This window comes from Ovis aries, chromosome 1 (assembly GCF_016772045.2).
Source record: "Ovis aries strain OAR_USU_Benz2616 breed Rambouillet chromosome 1, ARS-UI_Ramb_v3.0, whole genome shotgun sequence".
Taxonomy (NCBI): Eukaryota; Metazoa; Chordata; class Mammalia; order Artiodactyla; family Bovidae; genus Ovis; species Ovis aries.
In genome coordinates this window covers 263,944,966-263,970,429 of record NC_056054.1, presented here as the reverse complement: position 1 = coordinate 263,970,429, position 25,464 = coordinate 263,944,966, and the positions used below count along the sequence as shown (strand labels likewise).

Below are 25,464 nucleotides of genomic sequence, written 5' to 3'. Positions count from 1 at the left end.
CATCTCTTCATCCTTTCTGGAGTTATTCCTCCACTCTTTTCCAGTAGCATATTGCCCAATATGACCTACTGACCTGGGGAGTTCATCTTTCAGTGTCGTTTTCTTTTTGCCTTTTCATACTGTTCATGGGGTTCTCAAGGCAAGGATACTGAAGTGGTTTGCCATTCCCTTCTCCAATGGACCACATTTTGACAGAACTTCCACCATGACCTGTTATCCTTATCTGTCAGAGCGCAGACAGGATGAAATCCACAATCATAGATAGCATCACTGACTCAGGATACATGAGTTTGAGCGAACTCCAGGAGATAGTGAAGGAAAGGGAAACCTGGTGTGCTGCAGTTAGTTTGTGCAGTCGCAAAGAGCTGTACAGGACTCAGTGACTGAACAACAACCCCATAACGGCTGAAGCCCTCACCTTAAACACCATCTTCAGCTAAAGACAAAAGAGGATTTCAGGGCTAGTGGTCTGGGGCTTCAAAGGGGCAGAAGGCAACTCACAGGGGTGGAAAAGCAGGCGTTTGGTAAACAAGTGTTTGTGGGCCCTGCAGTGACAGTGGAACACAGCGTGGACTCTGATCCATAGGCGTCCCTACCATTCTGGCCCATGCTCTTTGTAGATAGCTCTGGTGTTGGTTCTATTCCAGGAACAGGCTCCTTATCTAAATTCTTTAGGCAGCTGAGGGAGAGGTAAAAAGACTTCCCAAGTCTTCTTTCTTAAAAAACCATCAGCCTAAATTAATCCTCAGGCCAGAAACACATTTTTGGGTGGCACATTTTACCTGTCACAGTGAGCATGAACTGTCAAGCTCGACGCAATGCTCCTAGGTAGGCATTACTGATCCCATGAACAAACAGAAACTCTTGAGTCCAAATAAGTTTATATTCAAGTGCTATAGGCTAAATACTCATGTCTTCCCACTCAATACATTTAAATTCTAACCCCCAAGAGGTGAGACTTTTGGGTCATGATCAGGCTATGATAGTAGAGTCCTGATGTACGGAATTGATGCCCTAATAATAGAGACCCCAGAGAGCTCTCCTTTCCCCTACACGAGGACTGTGGGGAACCAGTACAGGCCTTCTCAAAATATGCCTTAATGACATATTACTTTTTTCTTAATATACATATTTTATTAAAGTATAGTTGACTTACAATGTTTCAGGTGCACAGCAAGGTGATTCAGTTATACATATACACATATATTATTTAATTATTTTCCAATATAGGTTGTTATAAGATACTGACTATAGTTCCCTGTGCTATACAGTAAACCTTTGTTGCCTATCTTTTTTTTTTTTGCCTATCTATTTTTTAATTGGAAATATAGCATTATGCTAAGTCAAACAAGTTGAATCAAAATGTCATACATTTTTTAGTTAGGCAAAAATTCATAGCTTTTCTAAAACGTATACATTACACATATTATTTATATATATGTATACAAAAGATTTTCTACTACACTTGATAAAGGCTTGAGAAAGACCATCAGAAAAAAAAAGATGGAGGAATTGGAAAACATATACTAAATGAAGTGGGAGCACTGACTATGACATTTTAAAAGTGAAACAAAAGTAAAAGATCCTCATATAGTCCAGTTGTTTTTAAACACAGCTGCTCATCAGAAACATATCTGGAGCTCTGGAGAAAAAAAAAAAAAAACAACACCTAAGCATTTGTATTTTTCAAAAAATTCCAAGATAATTCTGATACGCATCTGGATTTTTAAAAGTGATTACAGGTTTTTCTACTACATCGTCATTTTGGTGATATAGAGTTCTATTACTTTTCTGTTGATAGGTCATGATACAATGGTATTAACTGAGTAATAGTCACATAATCACAATAGTCAAAGATGTTTATCAGTTTTCACAATCAATGGCCAGACAAAAAATAAAAGATAATTACAATTTAAAGCCATAATGGGAACATGGTCAACCTAACAAGATAATTCCATACAATTTGGGGGGTCAGACAGAGTGATGTGGCGAGTGAAGTGCGTACATAAATCCACCCAGTCAGTCTGTCTTTTGGTTGATGCACTTAATCCATTTACAGTTAAGGTGATTATTGATATGTATGATTCTATTACCATTTTAATTGGTTTGGGTTTATTTTTGGTAAGTCTTTTCCTTCTCTTGTGTTTCCTACCTAGAGAAGTTTCTTGAGCATTTGTTGTAAAGCTGGTTTGGTGGTGCTGAATTCTCTTAATTTTTGCTTGATTTCTGCAAAGCTTCTGATTTCTCCATCAACTTTGAAGGAGAATCTTCCTGGGTAGAGTATTCTGAGTTGTATAGTCCTCCCTTTCATCACTTTAAATGTATCATGCCATTCCCTTCTGGCTTGTAGAGTTTCTGTTGAGAAATCAGCTGATAGCCTGATGGGAGTTCCCTTATATGTTGTTATTTTTCCCCTTGTTAATTTTAATATTTTACCTTTGTCTTTAATTGTTATCAGTTTGATTAGTATGTGTCTTGGTGTGTTCCTCCTTGGGTTTATCCTGCCTAGGACTCTCTGTGCTTCCTGGACTTGGACTTACTTTCTTTCCCATGTTAGGGAAGTTTTCAGTTATTATCTCTTCAAATATTTTCTCAGGTCCTTTCTCTCTTTTCTCCTTCTTCTGGGACCCGTACAATGTGAATGTTGGTGCATTTAATGTTGTCCCCGAGGTCTCTTGTGCTGTCTTCATTTCTCTTCATTCTTTTTTATATATTCTGTTCTGCAGCAGTGATTTCTCCCTGTCTGTCCTCCAGGTCATTCGTCTGTTCTTCTGTCTCTATTATTCTGCTACTGATTCCTTCTAGTGTATTATTCTGGAGAAGGCAATGGCACCCCACTCCAGTACTCTTGCCTGGAAAATCCCAAGGATGGAGGAGCCTTGTAGGCTGCAGTCCATGGGGTCACAAAGAGTCGGACACGACTGAGTGACTTCACTTTAAATTTCCACTTTCATGCATTGGAGAGGGAAATGGCAACCCACTCCAGTGTTCTTGCCTGGAGAATCCCAGGGACGGGGGAGCCTGGTGGGCTGCTGTCCATGGGGTCGCACAGAGTTGGACACGACTGAAGTGACTTAGCAGCAGTGTATTATTCATCTCTGTTCTTTAGTTTTTGCAGGTCTTTGGTAAATGTATCTTGCATCTTCTCCATTGTTTTCCCAAGATCCTGGATCATCTTCACTACCATTATTCTGAATTCTTTTTCTGGAAGGTTACCTATCTCCACTTCATTTAGTTGTTTTTCTGAGGTTTTATCTTGTCCCTTCTTCTGTGACAATTTTCTGCTTTTTCATTGTGATAAACTTTCTGTAAAAAAAAAAAAAAAAAAGGTGGGGGGATGTTTTAGCCACAGTGGGACTGTGTTTCTTCTTGCTTCTTCTGTCTGCCCTCTGATGGATAAAGATAAGAGGCTTGTGCAAGCTTCCCAAGGACTGGCTTGGGGTAAAACTTGGTTTTGTTCTGGTGGACAGGGCCCTGCTCAGTAAAACTTAAATCCAATTATCTGCTGATGGGTGGGGTTGCACTTCCTCCTTGCTGGGGTCTATGATAGAGTTAATGGTGACCTCCAAGAGGGTTTATGCTGAAGGGGACCTTCCTGGCCTTCTGCTGCCAGTGTCCCTATCCTTGTGGTGAGGCCCTGCCAACCCACACCGCCACAGGAGACCTCCAACACTAGCAGGTAGTTCTGGTTCAGTCGCCTGTGGGGTCACTGCTCTTTTTCTTGGGGTCTTCAGTTCAGTTCAGTTGCTCAGTCATGTCCAACTCTTTGAGATCCCATGGACGGCATCACTCCAGGCTTCCCTGTCCTTCACCAACTCCCAGAGATTGCTCAAACTCATGTCCATTGAGTCGGTGATGCCATCAACATCTCATCCTCTGTCTTCCCCTTCTCCTCCTGCCTTCAAACTTTCTCTGTCTTGGTGTGCACAAGATTTTGTTTGTGCCCTCCAAGACTGCAGTCTCTCTTTCCCCCAGTCCTGAGGAAGTCCTATAATCAAATTCCACTGGACTTCAAGACCAGATTCCCAGGGGATTCCCAATCTCTCTGTCAGATCCCCAGGCTGGAAAGCCTGACATGGGGTTCAGAACGTTCACAATGAAATGGAAATCCAAGTTCTTGTTCTTGGAGCCAAAGAATGGAATCCATAAACCGGCAAACACTCACAGTAGCAAGAAAACAGGGTTTACCAAACAGGAAGGAAGCACAAAGTTCTCAGCACAGACACTGCAAGGGGGTAAAGGGTCCCTTAGAAGGTGGGGTTTACAGTTTTTTATCCTTACCAGTATTAATCTGTACGTTTTTGGTTGGCTCTGGCTCCTGTCCTTAAAATGCATCATTTTTAACCAATCAGTTTAAAGGTCAAGATGCTTAACATCTTTATGGCTTCTCTTTATCCTTCAGTTCAGTTCAGTCACTCAGTCATGTCTGACTCTTTGCCACCCCATGAATTACAGCATGCCAGGCCTCCCTGTCCATCACCAACTCCTGGAGTTCACCTAAACTCATGTGCATTGAGTTGGTGATGCCATCCAGCCATCTCATCCTCTGTCATCCCCTTCTCCTCCTGGCCCCAATCCCTCCCAGCATCATGGTCTTTTCCAGTGAGTCAAATCATGGCATGAGGTGGCCAAAGTATTGGAGTTTCAGCCCCAGCATCAGTCCTTCCAATGAATACCCAGGACTGGTCTCCTTTAGGATGGACTGGTTGGATCTCCTTGCAGTCCAAGGGACTCTCAAGAGTCTTCTCCAACACCACAGTTCAAAAGCATCAGTTCTTTGGCGCTCAGCTTTCTTCACAGTCCAACTCTTGCATCCATACATGACTACTGGAAAAACTATCGCCTTGACTATACAGACCTTTGTTGGCAAAGTAATGTCTCTGCTTTTCAATATGCTCTCTAGGTTGGTCAAAACTTTCCTTCCAAGGAGTAAGCATCTCTTAACTTCATGGCTGCAGTCACCATCTGCAGTGATTTTGGAGCTCAAAAAAATAAAGTCTGACACTGTTTCCACTGTTTCCCATCTATTTCCCATGAAGTGATGGGACCAGATGCCATGATCTTCGTTTTCTGACTGTTGAGCTTTAAGGCAACTTTTTCACCCTCCTCTTTCACTCTCATCAAGAGGCTTTTTAGTTCCTCTTCAATTTCTGCCATAAGGGTGGTGTCATCTGCATATCTGAGGTTACTGAGAATTCTCCCGGCAATCTTGATTCCAGCTTGTGTTTCTTCCAGTCCAGTGTTTCTCATGATGTACTCTGTATACAAGTTAAATAAGCAGGGTGACAATATACAGCCTTGACGTACTCCTTTTCCTATTTGGAACCAGTCTGTTGTTCCATGTCCAGTTCTAACTGTTGCTTCCTGACCTGCATATAGGTTTCTCAAGAGGCAGGTCAGGTGGTCTGGTATTCCCATCTCTTTCAGAATTTTCCACAGTTTATTGTGATCCACACAGTCAAAGGCTTTGGCATAGTCAATAAAGCAGAAATCGATGTTTTTCTGGAACTCTCTTGGTTTTTTCAATGATCCAGCGGATATTGGCAATTTGATCTCTGGTTCCTCTGCCTTTTCTAAAACCAGCTTGAACATCAGGGAGTTCACGGTTCACGTATTGCTGAAGCCTGGCTTGGAGAATTTTGAGCATTACTTTTCTAGCATGTGAGATGAGTGCAATTGTGCGGTAGTTTGAGCATTCTTTGGCATTGCCCTTCTTTGGGATTGGAATGAAAACGGACCTTTTCCAGTCCTGTGGTGACCGCTGAGATTTCCAAATTTTGAGAGCATATTGAGTGCAGCACTTTCACAGCATCATTTTCCAGGATTTGAAATAGCTCCACTGGAATTCCATCACCTCCACTAGCTTTGTTTGTAGGGATGCTTTCTAAGGCCCACTTGACTTCACATTCAAGAATGTCTGGCTCTAGGTGAGTGATCACACCATAGTGATTATCTGGGTCCTGAAGATCTTTTTTGTACAGTTCTCCTGTGTATTCTTGCCACCTCTTCTTAATATCTTCTGCTTCTGTTAGGTCCATACCATCTCTGTCCTTTATCGAGCCCATCTTTGCATGAAATGTTCCCTTGGTATCTCTAATTTTCTTGAAGAGATCTCTAGTCTTTCCGCATTCTGTTGTTTTCTCTATTTCTTTGCATTGATCGCTGTGCTATTCTCTGGAACTCTGCAATCGGAATAGTTTTGAGCTATTTTTTCTTTCAGACAGCCATTTTTTGCATTTCTTTCCATGATGGTCTTGATCCCTGTCTTGATGAGTTCATCGATCTAGGCTGTATAATCATAAGGGATTTGATTTAGGTCATACCTGAATGGTCTAGTGGTTTTCCCGACTTTGGCATCAATCTGATTTCAGTGTTGCTGGTGATGCAGTCTTTCCCCATCTGTATTCCAAGGCCAAATTTGCCTGTTATGGCATTCCAGACTTCATAGTCAGCACCTTGCTTGAAGAAAATTTCTGTCATTTTGAGATTGCATCCAAGTACTGCATTTCGGACTTAGATGGCGGTTCAGTTCAGTTCAGTTGCTCAGTCGTGTCTGACTCTTTGAGACCCCATGAATTGCTCCACGCCAGGCCTCCCTGTGCATCACCATCGCCCAGAGTTCACTCAGACTCATGTCCATCGAGTTGGTGATGCCATCCAGCCATCTCATCCTCTGTCGTCCCCTTCTTCTCCTGCCCCCAATCCCTCCAGCATCACAGTCTTTTCCAATGGTCACTTCTTCACATGAGGTGGCCAAAGTATTGGAGTTTCAGCCCCAGCATCAGTCCTTCCAAAGAACACCAAGGGCTGATCTCTGAATGGACTGGTTGGATCTCCTTGCAGTGCAAGGGACTCTCAAGAGTCTTCTCCAACACCACAGTTCAAAAGCATCAATTCTTCGGCGCTCAGCTTTCTTCACAGTCCAACTCTTGCATCCATACATGACTACTAGAAAAACTATTGCCTTGACTAGACGGACCTTTGTTGGCAAAGTAATGTCTCTGCTTTTCAACATGCTCTCTAGGTTGGTCATAACTTTTCTTCCAAGGAGTAAGCATCTTTTAATTTCATGGCTGCAGTCACCATCTGCAGTGATTTTGGAGCCAAAAAAACTAAAGTCTGACACTGTTTCCACTGTTTCCCAATCTATTTCCCATGAAGTGATAGGATCGGATGCCATGATCTTCGTTTTCTGACTGTTGAGCTTTAAGGCAACTTTTTCACTCTCATCTTTCACTTTCATCAGGAGGCTTTTAGCTCCTCTTCACTTTCTGCCATAAGGGTGGTGTCATCTGCATATCTGAGGTTATTGAGAATTCTCCCGGCAATCTTGATTCCAGCTTGTGTTTCTTCCAGTCCAGCGTTTCTCATGATGTACTCTGTATACAAGTTAAATAAGCAGGGTGACAATATACAGCCTTGACGTACTCCTTTTCCTATTTGGAACCAGTCTGTTGTTCCATGTCCAGTTCTAACTGTTGCTTCCTGACCTGCATATAGGTTTCTCAAGAGGCAGGTCAGGTGGTCTGTATTCCCATCTCTTTCAGAAGTTTCCACAGTTTATTGTGATCCACACAGTCAAAGGCTTTGGCATAGTCAATAAAGCAGAAATCGATGTTTTCTGGAACTCTCTTGCTTTTTCCATGATCCAGTGGATGTTGGCAATTTGATCTCTGGTTCCTCTGCCTTTTCTAAAACCAGCTTGAACATCAGGGAGTTCACGGTTCATGTATTGCTGAAGTCTGGCTTGGGGAATTTTGAGCATTACTTTACTAGCATGTGAGATGAGTGCAATTGTGCGGTAGTTTGAGCATTCTTTGGCATTGCCCTTCTTTGGGATTGGAATGAAAATGGACCTTTTCCAGTCCTGTGCCCACTGCTGAGTTTTCCAAACTTGCTGGCATATTAAGTGCAGCACTTTCACAGCATCATCTTTCAGGATTTGTAACAGCTCAACTGGAATTCCATCACCTCCACTAGCTTTGTTCGTAGTGATGCTTTCTAAGGCCCACTTGACTTCACATTCCAAGATGTCTGGCTCTAGATTAGTGATCACATCATCATGATTATCTGGGTCATGAAGATCTTTTTGTACAGTTCTTCCATGTATTCTTGCCACCTCTTCTTAATATCTTCTGCTTCTGTTAGGTCCATACCATCTCTGTCCTTTATCGAGCCCATCTTTGCATGAAATGTTCCCTTGGTATCTCTAATTTTCTTGAAGAGATCTCTAGTCTTTCCCATTCTGTTGTTTTCCTCTATTTCTTTGCATTGATCACTGAAGAAGGCTTTCTTATCTCTTCTTGCTATTCTTTGGAACTCTGCATTCAGATGCTTATATCTTTGCTTTTCTCCTTTGTTTTTCGCCTCTCTTCTTTTCACAACTATTTGTAAGGCCTCCCCAGACAGCCATTTTGCTTTTTGCATTTCTTTTCCATGGTGATGGTCTTGATCCCTGTCTCCTGTACAATGTCATGAACCTCATTCCATAGTTCATCAGGCACTCTATCTATCAGATCTAGACCCTTAAATCTATTTCTCACTTCCACTGTATAATCATAAGGGATTTGATTTAGGTCATACCTGAATGGTCTAGCGGTTTCCCCCACTTTCTGGAACAGCGGCTGTGCTTTGCTGGAGCAGCCGTGAAGAGATACCCCACGCCCAAGGTAAGAGAAACCCAAGTAAGATGGTAAGTGTTGCAACAGGGCATCAGAGGGCAGACACACTGAAACCATACTCACAGAAAACTAGTCAATCTAATCACACTAGGACCACAGCCTTGTCTAACTCAATGAAACCAAGCCATGCCTGCGGGGCAACCCAAGATGGGTGGGTCATGGTGGAGAGGCCTGACAGAATGTGGTCCACTGGAGAAGGGAATGGCAAACAACTTCAGTATTCTCTCCTTGAGAACCCCATGAACAGTAGGGAAAGGCAAAATGATAAGATACTGAAACAGGAACTCCCCAGGTCATTAGGAGCCCAATATGCTACTGGAGATCAGTGAAGAAATAACTCCAGAAAGAATGAAGGGATGGAGCCAAAGCAAAAACAATACCCAGTTGTGGATGTGACTGGTGATAGAAGCAAGATCTGATGCTGTAAAGAGCAATATTGCATAGGAACCTGGAATATCAGGTCCATGAATCAAGGCAAATTGGAAGTGGTCAAACAAGTGATGGCAAGAGTGAATGTCGACATTCTAGCAATCAGCGAACTAAAATGGACTGGAATGGGTGAATTTAACTCAGATGACCACTACATCTACTACTGCGGGCAGGAATCCCTCAGAAGAAATGGAGTAGCCATCATGGTCAACAAAAGAGTCAGAAATGCAGTACTTGGACGCAATCTCAAAAACAACAGAATAATCTCTGTTCGTCTCCAAGGCAAACCATTCAATATCACAGTAATCCAAGTCTATGCCCCAACCAGTAACGCTGAAGAAACTGAAGTTGAACGGTTTTATGAAGACCTACCAGATCTTTTAGAACACTCAAAAAAGATGTCCTTTTCATTCTAGGGGACTGGAATGCAAAAGTAGGAAGTCAAGAAACACCTGGAGTAACAGGCAAATTTGGCCTTGGAATGCGGAATGAAGCAGGGCAAAGACTAATAGAGTTTTGCCAAGTAAATGCACTGCTCATAGCAAACACCCTCTTCCAACAATACAAGAGAAGACTCTACACATGGACATCACCAGATGGTCAACATCGAAATCAGATTGATTATATTCTTTGCAGCCAAAGATGGAGAAGCTCTATACAGTCAACAAAAACAAGACCGGGAGCTGACTGTGGCTCAGATCATGAACTCCAACATATAGAACAGAAGTTAATTACTGTTCTTCCCTGGATCTAAGGGGCTTCCCTCATAGCTCAGTTGGTAAAGAATCTGCCTACAATGCAGGTGACCCAGGTTCAGTCCCTGGGTTTGGAAGATCCCCTGGAGAAGGGAATGGCAACCCACTGCAGTATTCTTGTCTGGAGAATTCCATGGAGAGAGAAGCCTGGTAGGCTACAGTCCATGTGGTTGCAGAATCAGACAGGACTAAGCAACTAACACTTTCACTCACTCAAGGTTACTTAAGAAACAATCAATACAAGAGACACACACTGTCTCCCTGAGAGTAGGAAATAAGTCTCCCCTGTAAAAGGTGCAACCCTGCACCTGGAGGCAGAAGGATTCTTATCACCAAAGATGGGGAATTTGGGCACATGAAGCTTATATAAGCAAACTTTTCTACTTCTTTAACTGGGCACCCCAATCTTAAGTCTGTCAATTCCTCACAAAGTCACAGCTTGTCTAAAAAGAATAAAAGCTGCCTGCTTTGCCCACTTCTTGCTGTGGTTACTTGCTTAGTCATGTGTGACTTTTGCAACCCCATGGACTGCAGCCTGCCAGACTCCTCTGTCCATGGAATTCTTTAGGCAAGAATACTGGAGTAGGTTGCCATTCCTTTCTCCAGGGGATCTTCCCATCCCAGGGATCAAACTCCAGTCTCCTGCACTGCAAGCAGATTCTTTATCCTCTGAGTCACCACGGAAGTCCTTGCCCACTTCTTAGGTCCCATTTCTATGGGGCCCCATGTGCATGAATTAGAGTTAAGTTTCTTCTTTTCCTGGTAATCTACCTTGAGTCAGTTTTACTATTAGTCCAGCCACCAGAACCCAAGAGGGTTGAGGGGTTATTTCACTTCCCCTAAAGTACAAATAGGATCCAAGCCCCTGCTATGACACCCACCAACCAAAAAAGCAGTTCTCAAACTGTGTTCAGAGGGAACCGAGTCCTCCTCGTACCTGCTTTGAGGGCTACACAAGCACCTGGTTGTTATTTTTACCCTCACTCTCAAATGTGCTCCATACCACATTTTAACACAGTAGACACTGCCAAAGCATTTCTGCCAGGATAAAACTCATTTTTGTGCAGGCTTCTTCCCAGGATAAAACTTTTTGTTGCGTTCTCTGTTTACGAATTTCTGAGACTGCAGACCTGGGTGGACAAATAAACCAGGTGTGCGTTTGCCCCAAATGCAAAACGATACCTGCAGGACACTTGCTGCAGGACTGTCAGTAGAGGCGAGACTGGCTCTTCCTTGGGCCCATCAACAGGGGACTGGTTAGCCACACAACGGAGCTCTGGGGAGCCATGAAAGTAGTCAGGACTGCGCCCACAGTCCTATGGAGCCATCTGTGGGAAGGGCCGCTGGGTGAAAGAAGGGAACGAGGAAGAAACAGTGGGTAAAAAGGAGTTGCCTCAAAAAAAAAAAAAAAAAAAAAAAAACCAGAATGAATTAGGAACACTGGAGGTGGGTAGCTCTGGGGAAAAGGACCCGGAGTCCACGCAGATCTGTGACTCTGCTCGGCCCCCTCGTCGCAGCGGCCCCTGCACTTTGGCTTCTTCGTGGTCTTCAGGGTTTCTGTGCCGAGCATTGCTGGACGTCCCTAAACCTGTCCCGAGCCCATAACTCCTCACTCTCTCGCACCGCTCTGTCTTGCGGGCCCGTGAGCTCGGCCCGAAGACGTGCGCTCCGCCTTCCCAGCATCGGAGCCTCTCCAAACCCGCCGGGCTTTTCCGGGGCCAGGCCCAGGCGGCACACCTCCGGACCGGGGAGCAGGGGAGCTCCGACTCTGCTCCCCGAAGACGAGGAAGCTGAAGAACGCGTCTTCCCGGAGGAAGGGTTCGGTGGGGAACCCCCAGGGAAAGTGCGGTGAGGGGGATCTCGCACCGCTTAGAGCCCGCGGAACCCCCAACGCGAGACAGGCGCGTTCAGGGCCCGGCCCCAGGGACTTCGTGGAAAAGCCCCTCGGCCGCTGCCTCCTCTGCAGCCGCTTGGCTTCTCTGCGCATTGGGGAACGCCGGTGGAGGTCGCCGGGCCCCAGGCCCGGGCGCGAGGAGCGCTGGCGCCAGCCCGAAGAACCTAACGAGAGCCGGTAGGTGGCGCTGGCAGGCGGCGCGCGGGCGCCGCGACCGCCAGGGCAGCGCCTCCCGCGCGCGCCAAGCCCCGCCCATGCGCAGGCAGCGCCTCTCCTGATTGGGCAGTGCCGCCACGCTGGTGAGGAGGAACGAGCGTCGTCGCGTCCGGGTGACGTCTCTGGCGGGCGTCGGGCGGGGTCGTCGGCGTCGGCAGCAGTGTCGGCGGCGGCGGCGGCGGGTGGGAAATGGCGGAGTACTTGGCCTCCATCTTCGGCACCGAGAAAGACAAGTAAGTGAGAACCGGCCGCAGAGGTTCCGAGCTGGAGAGACGGGTGGCTCGCGGAGGAGCTTGGCGGCGGGGCCCGGACGGCGGCGGGAGGCTCGGCGGGGGGAGGGGCGGGCTGCCCTTCCGGCCTCAGGAGCCGCGCTCCGCCGCGTGCGCCCGGGCAGGCGGGCGATGGGCCGGGCGGGCGCCGGGCTTCCTCTTGGGCAGAGCGGCCTCTCCCGCCGGGGGCTCCTTGGTGGCCCACCTACAGGCGACCCGTGCCCCCGGCTCTCGGAAGCCGACTCGAGTTGTGCTGAAGTTGTCAACGTTAACGATTCTCCCAAGTTTGATCTTTTAATGTCGAATCGGGCAGGCTGTAGTATAGACTCGCCCGCGTTAAATCGCTAGATAACTGAGGTTCCTGTTAGGGTTTTAGATGCTTAACAAGCCACTTGTGTGAGTTAAGCGATCATCGAACAGCTCATAAGGACATTTATTGTGAAACAGTATTTTGGAGATTACGAGTTAACTAACCGTGAAAGACAGTCTGCTTTTAAAATACTTTCAGGTGCAATTCCAATATAAGAATAAGATGGGTGATTTTTTTAGGTTGCATACCTTCCGTAGTTAGTTGTTAGGTTGAGAGTAAAAATAATATAATTTTGGGTTTGCCAGTTGTTAATTTTGGAGGACAGTTCTTTAAAAACCTTAAGATTGAGCTGGATGTATTCTTCGAATAAATGGTTAGCATCTTGGTGTTCTTCAGAGCTGTACAGGGTTTATGTGAATATGTTTTTAACAGTAAACTCGTAAGTTTGCCATAGCTAATGTTTTGACTTTATCAAAAACTTTTAATTGTTTCTGTTTTCCAGGATGCAGTGTACCTTGTAAAATGTCTTTTACATATTCTAGAATCTTGAGTTGTTTGGAAGAGGGGGTTATATTTTTTCCTAGCAAAACTCACGACAGTCATCAGTCATATTCAGTCCAGAAACACTTACTGAGTGTCAGCTCAAGGCCAGTGTCTGGGGACTCAGATATGGGTAGAATCTGGATCTTGTTCTCAAGGAGCAAGGGGGTGCTTGTCGTGCAAAGGATAACTGAATGAAAATGAATTGAAACGCATTAAGTGCTGTGGAAGAGAGGCCTGCCCTGAATGCTGTGGCCCCAGAGACAGCAGCTTGGGAAACAGGATCTTGAACGGATCAGCCAGCTCTGCTGGACAAAGAGGCTTCTCAAGTTTGCTGAAGAGCGTGCAGTGTCGATTTTACTCATGAGCTTATATCAGTGTGGGCTGTGGCTAATGTCTCCTTGAGTTTTTCTTTCCCTCGTTCTTGTAAAAAGCTGCATAAGGTGATGGTATCACTGTTGTTTTGTGAAGCTCTTACATTCCTGCCATAAATAACCCCATTTCATCTGTTAAGAGTTATATTATAAAAGTCACAGCTGTAATAGTTTAGGAAACTTGATTATTTAATCTAGGCTTCTTGTTTCAGGGAGGTTTGTGGAGTTTTAATTTCCAGGAAACAGCTCAAAATTTTCAGCTGAAAAATGATTCCTGCTAACTTTTTAAATTTAATTTGAACTGAAAGTAAAATGTACACCTAGCAATTAAAAATATTTAGCTAATTACACATTTGAGGTTTTAGACACTTTCTAAATCTAAGGATGGATTAGCCTTTCTGATATCTTCTCTCAAATAGTACACTGCATGTTTTAACATCTTTTCATTTTATTGCAGTAGTCCAGTGAGCCTACTAGAAAAGCTTTGACTAATAGATTCAATTCAGTGATTAACTGGTCATTGTGAAATGAGAGTCATTTCTGATAGTACAGCAGCAAGGATTGTTTCACTTATATATAATAGTTGGGTGTTAATGGTTGAGACAGGGGTTTTGTCCATTCTGAGACAGTCTTAAACTATTTTCAAGTGACTTTCTGAAGATGTAATGTGACATACTCAAGTGTATGTAGTAATCATTTTTCTCTCCTCATAAATTTAGACTTCTCCATTTTTATTGCTATCTGATAATAAATAAATGGCTAGTTGATTTCATGGGCCATCAAATTTCACTGAGGCCCTTTAATCTTAACTGTGAATGTGAAAGTCGCTCAGTCATGTCCGACAGTGGGTAGCCTTTCCCTTCTCCAGGCGATCTTCCCAGCCCAGGGATTGAACCCAAGTCTCCTGCGTTGGCAACTGTGAATGGCCCTTGCTAAAATAATTGACTCTACAGGGTAACTTTTCCACCTCTGCAAGTCTGAGTTTTAATGGGACACATCTAGGAAGGTTGCGTAACTCATCACAGATCTGCTCAGCCACCATGCGTTGCTGTCAGGCTGGCTGGATTGCTAGTTTTGATTTTGTCTGCATCGCCCAAGTATTGGAGCATATTGAGAGATGACCTTGTGTAGTTCTTACGAGCAGAGTGGGTGCCCCAATAGCTTATTCTCAGTGTATTGAAACTGGGGAGGATTGTTTACTTCAGACCTCTTTTGGAAATATTCTGTTGGTCTGCTGTCTTGGCTCAGGGAACCTGGACTTTGTATTTATTTAGATGATAGTGACTGCATGTGATGAGCACATAGTATACTTGATCCTGGTTCTTGGAACAGTGCCAGGGTTGGCATTTTCCTCAGTTTACAGAGACCCGGACAGGTGGGGGTGACTGGCCCAAACCCCAAGCAACTAGTAGCAGAGTCAAGATCCTGACCCCTCACCAGACTGCTGATGTCCTCAAGAGAGGAGTTCATCATGGAAGGAAAAGGAGCAGATAGGTTTTGAGTTAAATATAGTTTTAGACTAACTTACATTCAGTTTAAGAGAGAACAGTGGAGCAGAGAAGTATTGAATCTAATTGAACCTTTGAACCACATGGAGGTTGGGGTGCCAGCCCTCTGCACAGTCAGTAATCCAGTCCCAGTTCATTTACCCTCCAGTCAGCCCTTCATGTCTGCTGTTCTGAATCCTGCGATTCATCCAACTATGGGTCCCGTAGTCCTGCAGTATTTAATAACCGAAAAATCCGAATAGAAGTTGTTCAAGGACCAACCGTACTTGAAAGTGAAGGGGATTTCAATGAGGAGGAAATCAGGTTAGAATAGAGTGCCGTGTTTGAAGAGGGGCAAATTGAAGTTAAATAAACCAGGGCTTGCCAGGGTACAGAAGTGGTAAAGAATCTGCCTGCATGCAGGAGACGTGAGGTTTGTTCCCTGGGTCAGGAAGCTCTTCTGGAGGAGGGCATGGCAGCCCCCTCCAGCATTCTTGCCTGAAGAATCCCATGGACAGAAGTGTGGTGGGCTGCCATCCATGGGATCACAAAGAGGTGGACACAACTGATCAGGTGGGCTGCTGCTAAGTCGCTTCAGTCATGTCCGACTCTGTGCGACCCCATAGACGGCAGCCCACTAGGCTCCTCTGTCTCTGGGATTCTCCAGGCAAGAACACTGGAGTGGGTTGCCAGTTCCTTCTCCAATGCATGAAAGTGAAGAGTGAAAGTGAAGTCGCTCAGTCAGCCCGACTCTTAGCGACCCCATGGACTGCAGGCCACCAGGCTCCTCCGTCCATGGGGTTTTCCAGGCAAGAGCACTGGAGTGGGGTGCCATTGCCTTCAAAGTACCTGTTACCAAGAGAAACAATGTGCCTAGGTCTTCGTGAAGTAAAAGAAAAGTAGTGTGGTGGCATTTGTCGTGTTGATGACGTATTTCCATCTAGTTGGTGTCTTTCCAGCACAATAATCAGCTCTCGTTTTCCCTTACAGAGTCAACTGTTCATTTTATTTCAAAATTGGAGCATGTCGTCATGGAGACAGATGCTCTCGGTTGCACAATAAACCGACCTTTAGCCAGGTTTGTTTGTTTTTCCTTTTTTTTTTTCTGTTTTCATGTAAATTATCAAGACTTCATGTACTTGACAGAGGCAGTTAGTAATTTCCGTGTGTTACTAAGCAGGGTTTTTTTTTCCTCTAGTTTTATTTTTCTGTTTGTGTTCATAAATGTGTTTTGTTTAAATGCGAATGAGGCAGGTGAACCACCCCAGCAGAAGGTCTGAGAGCACCAGTCCCTGTTTTTACCATTGGAGAAACTTGTTGGCTATGACTGGTTTTTACTGCCTTACCACCCTCCCTGCCTCTAATAGACATGGGTCGGGAGAGCCAGCCAGGCCAGCGCTGACCTCGCCTCTTCTCCAGGCTGCTAGATGTAGAGGTGGGCGGGGCTGCCTTGAAGGAGATTGCCGTGCTCTGCCCCGGGGGCGGGCTCTCCAGTACTACTGGGCATGTCCCCTTAAGACCCCAGCCAAGGACACAGCTAGTTGTAGCATGTTATAGAAACATGAAAAGTGAAATTTAACCTTAGAAGGTGGGCGCTTCCCTTCTGGTTAATGGCCAGTCTGTTCAGTTAATTGAGAGATGGCGGTTGAGAGATGCCACTTATTTGAGAGATTGGGCTTAGCTCTGTTGGAAGTTTAGTCAAAAATTGTGATTTTTGATAGTTTCTTTTCGGCTAATTGAAAAGGCAAGGGTTTACACCCTTCAAGTGATCCGGTGAATTTAAGGGAGATGGCACCTCCGAGAGGAACAGAAACCTTCTGCCCATGTTCACCTGAACATTTGGAATTTGAAAAAGATCTAGACTTCAGTCTTTCTTGAGCTCCTTCAGATGGCCTGTGAAGTCTAAATGTGCAGCCTCAGCACCAGTGGATATAATGTTTACGAAAACCAGCCAGGTGGTGAAAGAAAAAGACAGTGTTTCTAATTTAATTGCTTTGAGCATGTCTCTCTTGAAATTCAGAATATTGGAGGATTTGCTTTACATTTTCTGTAATATTTTCTCTTTAAGTGCTTCCGTATGTGAACTAAGTCTCCCCGACTAGGCCAGTGGCCATAATTCCATAAAGTTTGGTGGGAGTCAGCTGTATGTGTTAACTTGAACATCTTGTTTTGATTCATTTAGTTGGTTTCAGGTAATCCTGACCTTCTCTGATTTTAATGGAACTGCATTACTCCCTTTAAGTATCGTTTTATTAAACGGTCACTGCCAGATGACCTGGGTGAGATCTAACAGGAATTTCCTGTTGGAGAGTTGGGCTCCGTATAGCTGTCCATCAGACTTGTCACGCTCAGGTGGTTTTAGTTAGAAACCTAATGTGGTTGGCTTTGGGAAACAGCCAAGGCCTGAGATAGGCTATCAGTGACGTGAGGGAGAGGCCAGGCCAGAGGACGAGGCAGTGCTGTGTGGCTGGTGGTCATCCTCCCAAGTGGGTTTCCCAGAGCAGACCTTTGGCTGGGGGGCTCTCTCATGACCACTCCCTTTGAACACTCAGCTACAAGTAGAACAGTCCAGTTTTATAAAACCAGTTAAAAAATTGCTTTGGATACGTGTTGAGACTGCATATTTATTTTCCTAAATTATGTGATTTATTGGTTCAGCTTGTAAATCTCTAACAATGTCAGTGTGGGTTTCTTTTTAAGCTTCTTACAGTGATATGGACATTAAGATTCATGTAATGTGCTAGCCTACTAACTTAAACATGGTTTGTTTTTTCAGACAACTTGATTTTAAGAAGAACGGTACAATGTAAGGTTTCAAGTCTACCTGATCCAGTTTAAAGCACAAGGGCTAAAAGGATTTTTTTCCCTTAAAAGAAGGATCGGAAAAGAGCAAATGTTTAAAGCTATTGTATTATGTAAACAGAGATCCCACCAAGAAAGTGTAAATGTGCTAGCTGCCTCTGAGAGTTAGGAAACCCATTCGTGTGCCTGTTTCCTACGAGATCAAGAGAGCTTGATGGACTGCATATGCTTGAGTTACACATTTGGTTTTAAAAACATAATTTCATGTGGGGAATATGATTATAACATGAATTTTTTGACATCATAGTGTCTGTTAGCTTGAAGCATAAAAAATGTTAGTGTTCTATTGCATTAAAACACTTCAATAACATGGGCCTACTCAAAATAACAGTTTCTTCTTGGTTGCTGGCTGACTTGACCTAAGTCACTTGACCTAAGTCACCGCTCAAACTCTGTTTTCATAATATGATGGTTTGGGTGTACTCTTCAGAAGACAAGTGTCTGATTTGCAGGAAGCAAACAAACAGCAGGCGTTGAGCCATTTGCAAACAAGTTGTCTCTTTGCAATTGTCTAATATATGCACAGCAGCCAGTAGAATTCCCCTTTTTATTTTTTTTTCCCCGCAGACCATCTTGATTCAAAACATCTATCGTAATCCCCAAAACAGTGCACAGACGGCTGACGGCTCACACTGTAAGTCCCACAGTTGGAGAAGTTTTTTTAAGACAATGGTGTTAAAGAGCCCACTCTTAATTGAGACAAACCATGTTGGCTTCTGAGCTGCTGACATAGAGCTGTTGCAAACAGGACACGGTGCCGGAGGTCCTTGGCATTCACAGTAAGAACTTGATACTTGGCCGAGGTCAGCAGGCTGGCTGAGGAGGTCGCTGGCCAGGCCTCTCCCGCCCTGAATGTTTGTTAGCGAGAGGGGTCCGGCCTTGTGACAGCCGAACGTCACCAGCCAGTTATTGGTCTTACCAGTGGCTGAACCCCTGGCAATTATTAAGTTCTTTCTGTGAAATCAAAAACCTTAGGAATATGTAGGAATCAATAAGGTAAGTTGCCCAGTAAGTGTGGGTTTTATTTCACCATTACGATTTTTCCTCTAGGGAGTGGAGATTTCATGATATGTAATTATTGTATTTCTCTAGTCCGTTTATACAGGCACGCTTCTTTCTCAGCTGTTCATTAAGTTTCCTGTTACAAGAGTGGTTTTGGTGGTAGCCTGCCGACTTGTCTGCCTTCTTAACTGGATTGGAACTTTGAAATGGTGAATTTTTCTAGTCTGTGACAGAAATACAATACTAGCATATCATGGGATCTCTGTTACACTGAAGTGTTAGGGCGCTCCAGGACAGCCATCAGCTGAGAGAAAACATCACTGCTTCAAAACAAAATAACTTGCTCTTTTTTCAGCACTGAGTCTTGACTGAAGCGATCGCCACAGGAAACCGGTTAAGTGTTTACATTTAATTTTCCATAATATAAAGTTGTTGCGTTTTGTATTTCAGACCATTGCCCTCTTGAACATTTACCGTAACCCTCAAAACTCTTCCCAGTCTGCTGACGGTTTGCGCTGTAAGTTCATACAAGTTCCTTCCCTGGTTCCCTGGGCTTGCGTGTCAGAGCTCAGTGTCGACTGCACCTGGTCTGCCGCTGTAGTGTCGAGGACCGCCTTCCACTGGAGGTGTCAGAGCTTGTGTCCCCCTGAGCCCGTGGAAACCTCTGCTGGACGTTTAACTTGTGCCCACTTAGGGAGGAGCGAGTGCCTAGAGAGGGGGCCCTTCCCAAGAGCGCAGAGCTGCTGCTCTTCTGGGACTGTGGCCGTCATCCGGGAGAACGTGTGTCAGCTTAAATGTGGGCTCACGTTTTTCCTGCTTACAGTGAAAGTCGTTCTAACTTAAAAAAAAAAAGTTCTGAAATAATTTTTTCAGATTTTATTTCTTTCTAGAGTTTTTTTCCCTTAAACTCCATTTGGAGATGATGCTTTTCACTGTGAGAGCATTGTCCTGAACATGACCCCAGTAGGACCCTCCCAGTTGCATTGACCTTCAACACCAGTCCTGTGCGGACTCTTGTTTTCATCAGATATTTTACGTAGGTGTCTCCTGCATTGGGGAAGTAAAGGATACTTGCCAGGGAATAGCTCTGGAGTGGGCAGTCAGTGGACATCACTCCTTTATGTACTGGGGAATGCTACAGTCAAGTCACGGATGTGGGATTGATGGGTAGTTTTTAGGGAACAATAGAAATAATAACTGTTGAACTCTAGAGTAAATGTAGTCATTTAAGGAACATCCTGGACTCATGTTAAAATCAGAGGGTCCAGACCAAAGGGTAGGTGCTTCTCATTCACCAGTTCATTTTAAAGCTGTTTTTTAAAAAAAAAAACAGATCACAGAATAACACCATGAAGTACCTTTGGTGGCCGCATGCCTGGATCAGACACACCCTTGGCCCAGAGCCCCTCAGTTTGTAGGGTGGCCTGTGGTGGGTGAAACAGCCCTGGCAGCCGCCACCTCCCTGAGCTGGTCCAGACTGGGAGGCCTCCTGGTCTGTGCTGTGGTGCGTGGCACCCGCGTGCAGGTGGACCGGACTGGTGCGCTCTTCCTGCCAAGACACTATATGTTTTTCGATGCTAATACTGACCTGAAAAGAGAATTTCTTTCCTTGAGTCTGGTGGCAGCAGGACTCGGTAGCCCTTGGTGTATTGTTTTTTTAAAGAAACAAGATCAGTGGGTGAAAGGAAGTGTTCCCGTCTGGATGGTTCAGTCATCTTGTGCCAGCTGTACCCTGGGGTAGCAGTGGATGAGGAGCGGAGGGCTGAGTGACGACAGCGGGTCGCTCTTTGCCCTGTCTGTTTTCGGGGGGCGCGCATGCTTATTGACAGAAGGATGTTGTATTAGTTCTCTGTGTGTATATTTGTAATTCGCAGGACTCTTGTTTTGCACATGCTACAAAATAAAAGTTTAGCTGTACTAAATGCTACAATTCTGGAGTCCAGATTGTATGAACACAGATTAAATGCAATTCTGATTCTACAGTTTAGCTACTAGGTTCATCACTACTGGCTTTGTAATATAACCTTGTATCTGCAGAAAAATAAGCCTTCTATGCTTGGATTAAATATGAATCCCAGTTTAAGAATGTTTCTTTAAGAAAACTGGGTACTTGCAAGTTGTATTTAAAATATATTGAGTCATGTTAATACTTTAGTTGAGTAGCTTTTTTAATCAGTCACTCACCTCTGCCTTTCAGATCATTTTGATCAACTCAAAAATTTTTAACCAGAGTATAGAAGATAAAATATGCCCACTAGGAAGCATTTTAAAACATGAACTTTATATAAGTTATTAAAGTACAATATTCTGTTTATGTAGTAACAGAATAGAGATACCAATCCCACCAATACAGCCAATAGTTTAATGGCCACCAAAAGGTGATTCTCCGCATTGCTAAGACTTCGACTGTGTGAATATTTTCTGTCTTCTCATTTTCCTAATGTGGAGAAGGAAATAAATTTTAAATATTAAAACCTGCCCTTTGGAATGGGCTTCTCTTGACTGGCTTTTCTGTTGTTCAGACTTTGGTTTCTACTCAGGGAAGGAGATACACTCATTGTAACTTTTAAATCAAGACGAGCTGTCCGGAGTGGCGTCACCACACGTGTTTACTGAGTTCTCTGTTGTAAAGCGAGCTGGGTTCCTGGAAGTACAGAACCAACTATGATGCAGGGACACCGCTCTCCCCCCACCCCCCCCCCCCAACAATGGCTGGAATGGGAACTTAAATCACTGCCAGAATCAAGATGGAAGCCAGTTTTAGAGGGAAACAGTTTTCAGAGAGCTCGGGCATTGTGGGCAGGGCCCATGGCCACAGCCTAGGGCCCTTGGTGGGAGCCCAGAGGAGGCTGCGAGTCCCGGAGGGTTCCTTTGGAAGGTGGCTATTAGCAACAGGCTGTTCCTGCCTCGAAGCTCCTGCCGGCCTGGCTGTTGGGAATATCAGCTTACTGACACTCCAGCTTTCTGCTTCCTCAAATTTAGATTCAGAGAGTGTCAGAGTTCGAATGGTAGCATGTAATGAGGATGGGATGTGAATTTTCTAAATCTGTCCACAGAATGGACAAGAGTTCACTTAGTGCATGTGAATTATGAAGAATAAAGATGAAAACAATTTGACACCTAAAATAATGCTTTCTTCAACAAAAACCTTTAACTTTCCCTTTATGCAAAAGGGCACTCAGATTACTGCGATTGAACTTGGTCATTGTCCTTCTCAGTCTTCACTTTCCGTCATTTGGGTTTTAATAGCATCAGAAAGAATTAGTAACATTCTGTGTAGCTGATAATTGGTAAAAGAAGCTAGTAGGGAGCATAGATTGTAATCATCTCCCCTGCCTGATTGCCACCTTTCATTTTAACCTAAGAAAGGAATGGGGAAAAGTCAGTGTGATTACTTGGCCTGTATCTTAAATCTGAAAAGGAGGAGAATTTTCAATTTGAAAATTTCTTTTGAGAGTCAACCTTTTCCTCATGCTTTCTGAAAATGTTGGCCCTTTGATGCTGATGAAAACTTGTCGTGATTTTAATATTTTAATAGCCAGAACTGAGGCGGTCATAAGGGGCTTTTAAAATCTCACCACACTTCAAACTTTAACAAGTGGCTGTGTGAGGCACTGTCTTCCGTCTCCAGCAGAGTGCAGCTCTGTTTTCTCTCTAGATAAGCTGATGTGTGTTACATAGCAGTTTTGAGTTTAAGCACAGAGCTCTGGCGGTCACAGTTCCCGGCTCTAACCAGCAAGCTCTCTGTTGTTCACAGGCGCTGTGAGCGATGTCGAGATGCAGGAACATTATGATGAGTTCTTTGAGGTGAGCTAGTGACTGAACCCTGTAGACCCATTCACCCCCTGTATGGGGATTGGGACTTGACTCCATTCATAAGAATACGTACTCATGAGTTCTGTTCCTTTTTCATCTTTATTGTGATCCTCTAACCCCCGTTCTCCCCTTAGGAGGTTTTCACAGAAATGGAGGAGAAGTACGGGGAGGTGGAGGAGATGAATGTCTGTGACAACCTCGGAGACCACCTCGTGGGGAACGTGTATGTCAAGGTAGGACTGAGGCAGCAGTTGGGGCTGAGGAGTGAGGGGTGCCTGCCTCACCGTAGCTAACAACCCTCAGAGAACAGCCCTGCTCAGACCAGGCCGGAGCCTTGGTGCCCTGGCCAGCCCTTGCTGGCTGTGGCTCCAGTCCGGCAGCTGGCATGTGGGTCCCAGGAGGATGGGTGTCTTAGGCTGTTGGTTAGTGGTTGTGGGACTGTGGAAAAGAAACTGAATTATATGTTTGGTTTCTTTTTCCTTTTTTTTTTAAACTTTTCTTGCCTGTGTAAATCACGACATTTGTGCTTTTAACCAGTTGAATTTGAAAACCAAGGCGGCATGCATAGCATGACCTTGGACTGTTGTAAAAATAAGTCATCGCTAATAAAGGATGGTCTGGTTTTTAAATTGCTCTCGCACTATGCCACCTGTGTGAGCACGTGATACATATTTGAATCAGTCATTGAAGATACTTGTTATTGAAGTGGGGCTGATCAGCAGTTCTGCTTTGTCTTTTCAGTTTCGCCGTGAAGAAGATGCAGAAAAGGCTGTGATTGACTTGAACAACCGCTGGTTTAACGGCCAGCCAATCCACGCCGAGCTCTCCCCTGTGACCGACTTCAGAGAAGCCTGCTGCCGCCAGTACGAGATGGGGTAGGTGCAGGCCGGCCCGGGGGAAGCAGGCAGGGGAGGAGGGGTTGTGTACCCAGCGTGGCCGTTCTGTTCTCCTGCAGGGAGTGCACGCGGGGTGGCTTCTGCAACTTCATGCACCTGAAGCCCATCTCCCGGGAGCTGCGACGGGAGCTGTACGGGCGCCGGCGCAAGAAGTGAGTACTGGGCAGGCTCAGCCCTGGGGCCTTCTCTTCAAAAGGCTCTTCTGGGAACGTAAAGAGTACTCCGGGGCCTGCTCTTCAGAAGGCTCTGCTGGGAACGTAGTGAGTGCTCCTGGGCAGGCTCGGTCCCGGGACCTCCTCTTCAAAAAGCTCTGCTGGGAATGTAGTGAGTATTCTTGGGCAGGCTCGGCCCCAGGGCCTCCTCTTCAAAAAGTTCTGCTGGGAATGTAGTGACTACTCCGGGGCCTTCTCTTCAGAAGGCTCTGCTGGGAATGTGCACACTGTGAGATATAAAAGGCACTCTGAGGGACATTCCACACGTCTTCCTGCTTGTCAGATAGAGACCAGACGTTGTTAACAGGGACCCATCAGCCGGGTGACCATTTAAAAGTAGATTTGTTTGCACAGGATCTTATTCTGTCCCCTCCGTGTCTGAACTTCATTTTTCCATTGGGGTTTCTTGGATTGGGCAGGTCTTTGGTGGGGGGAGCGGGGAGGGGGTACTGTCCTGTGAACCAGAGACAGTCAGGCACAGCCACATGGCCAGTCCTGGTGCTCAACTGCAGGTGGGTGCTTTTCTCATAAGCAGAGAAAAGGCCAGGGTATCAGTGTAACAGTCACTCTTCCAGCTCAGATTGTGTTCTGGCCCCCAGAGGGGTTCTCATCCCTCTCCTGTTAAACATATGTTTGGAAATCCATCATCGATGATCATTTTAGTGTCAGCAGAAAAGTGTAGGTGAGGAAGAACCTTGTTCTCCCTTCCCACAGTGGGCTGGTGGGCCCGTTGCTGAGTGATGACACAAGAGGCTTGGCTCAGGTGGGAGGGCGGGTGTGCCCCTTCCATTCTCGGCCACGGCTCCCCTGGCCGCTTGGGTTGGCTCCACAGAAGGGGGAAAAGGTGTCATGCCTCCTTGGTCCCCAGTTGCGCAGTTTTACCCCCGGACACTCTAGTGTCTGAAATCAGGCACGTGGTACACTGTCACCTGTGGCTCAGTCAGCAGCGTTTCTCCCTCTGTCCGTGTCACCAGGGTGCCGAGCCGCCGTGTTTAGGTGTCTCTGCCCTGCTAGGTTGCGTGCTGTGGTTTGGGTGCCACCATTGGTTTCTTGTCCTCTGTTGCAGGCATAGATCGCGGTCCCGCTCCCGGGAGCGTCGCTCTCGGTCTCGAGACCGCGGTCGCGGCGGCGGAGGTGGCGGTGGCGGAGGACGGGAGCGCGACAGGAGGCGGTCGAGAGACCGGGAACGGTCTGGGCGATTCTGAGCCATGCCATTTTTACCGTATGTCTGCTAGAAAGTGTTGTAGTTGATTGACCAAACCAGTTCATAATGGGAATTTTTTTTAAAAAACAACAAAAAAAAACAAAGATGGGTTTCTGAATAAAATTTGTAGTGATACAGTGTTCTTGTGTGACTGATTCCTTGTGCACAGTCTTCGTTTTAAATCTCTTCCTTCACATCATGAGTCCTTGATGTGATGGTGTTATACCGGTCACTCTGGGTATAAATGACAGATTTTTAAACTTAGGGAATGAAATATAACACCTCCCAGTTAAGGGGAAATTCTTAGCAGAAAAAGTCAGACCTGTTCCTTGTTACCTTCATGTTAACAAGTGGTCCAGTGTTTCTCTTCTGAAGCTGTTAGTAGGCTGGGTGGGGTAAAAGCTGCCAACGGTGCCGGCTCTTGGAGAAGATGCAGCCTGTGGCCCCTGCAGGGGTCGGCTCTCATACTGTGAACTTCTTGTGTTGCTCCCAGAGCCACCTTGTGTCCCTGAGACTT

The 25,464-nt window shown here is 45.4% G+C and overlaps 1 protein-coding gene and 1 long non-coding RNA gene across 4 annotated transcripts; one reads left to right on the top strand and one right to left on the bottom strand.

Moving 5' to 3' along the window:
• Window positions 1-1,108: 1,108 nt before the first annotated feature.
• On the bottom strand, window positions 1,109-11,935 carry LOC121817445 (uncharacterized). The gene is made up of 2 exons (XR_006057375.2): window positions 11,048-11,935; window positions 1,109-3,306 (listed from the first exon to the last, which is right to left on the bottom strand). It is a non-coding gene; the product is annotated as an uncharacterized LOC121817445 (long non-coding RNA).
• Window positions 11,936-12,102: 167 nt separating this feature from the next.
• Window positions 12,103-25,087, top strand: U2AF1 (U2 small nuclear RNA auxiliary factor 1). 3 transcript variants are annotated; one of them, XM_015092674.4, is made up of 8 exons: window positions 12,103-12,208; window positions 15,946-16,033; window positions 19,270-19,336; window positions 22,577-22,626; window positions 22,770-22,868; window positions 23,377-23,510; window positions 23,591-23,683; window positions 24,810-25,087. In XM_015092674.4, the coding sequence occupies exons 1-8, from the start codon at window positions 12,165-12,167 to the stop codon at window positions 24,946-24,948; spliced, it is 714 nt and encodes a 237-aa protein (XP_014948160.2). In that variant the 5' UTR covers window positions 12,103-12,164; the 3' UTR covers window positions 24,949-25,087. The 3 variants fall into 3 exon arrangements, with proteins under 3 accessions (XP_014948160.2, XP_027816687.1, XP_042093520.1); XM_027960886.3 differs by lacking the exon at window positions 19,270-19,336 and adding an exon at window positions 18,385-18,451; XM_042237586.2 differs by lacking the exons at window positions 12,103-12,208; window positions 15,946-16,033 and adding an exon at window positions 18,409-18,451.
• Window positions 25,088-25,464: the final 377 nt, after the last annotated feature.

Bases quoted from the DNA above. Each gene is read 5' to 3' on its own strand.
- U2AF1 (XM_015092674.4), top strand. From the start codon at position 12,165: ATGGCGGAGTACTTGGCCTCCATCTTCGGCACCGAGAAAGACAA. The intron at 12,209-15,945 runs GTAAGTGAGAAC...TTTCCCTTACAG, and splicing joins TTCGGCACCGAGAAAGACAA to AGTCAACTGTTCATTTTATT. The intron at 16,034-19,269 runs GTTTGTTTGTTT...TTTGTATTTCAG, and splicing joins ATAAACCGACCTTTAGCCAG to ACCATTGCCCTCTTGAACAT.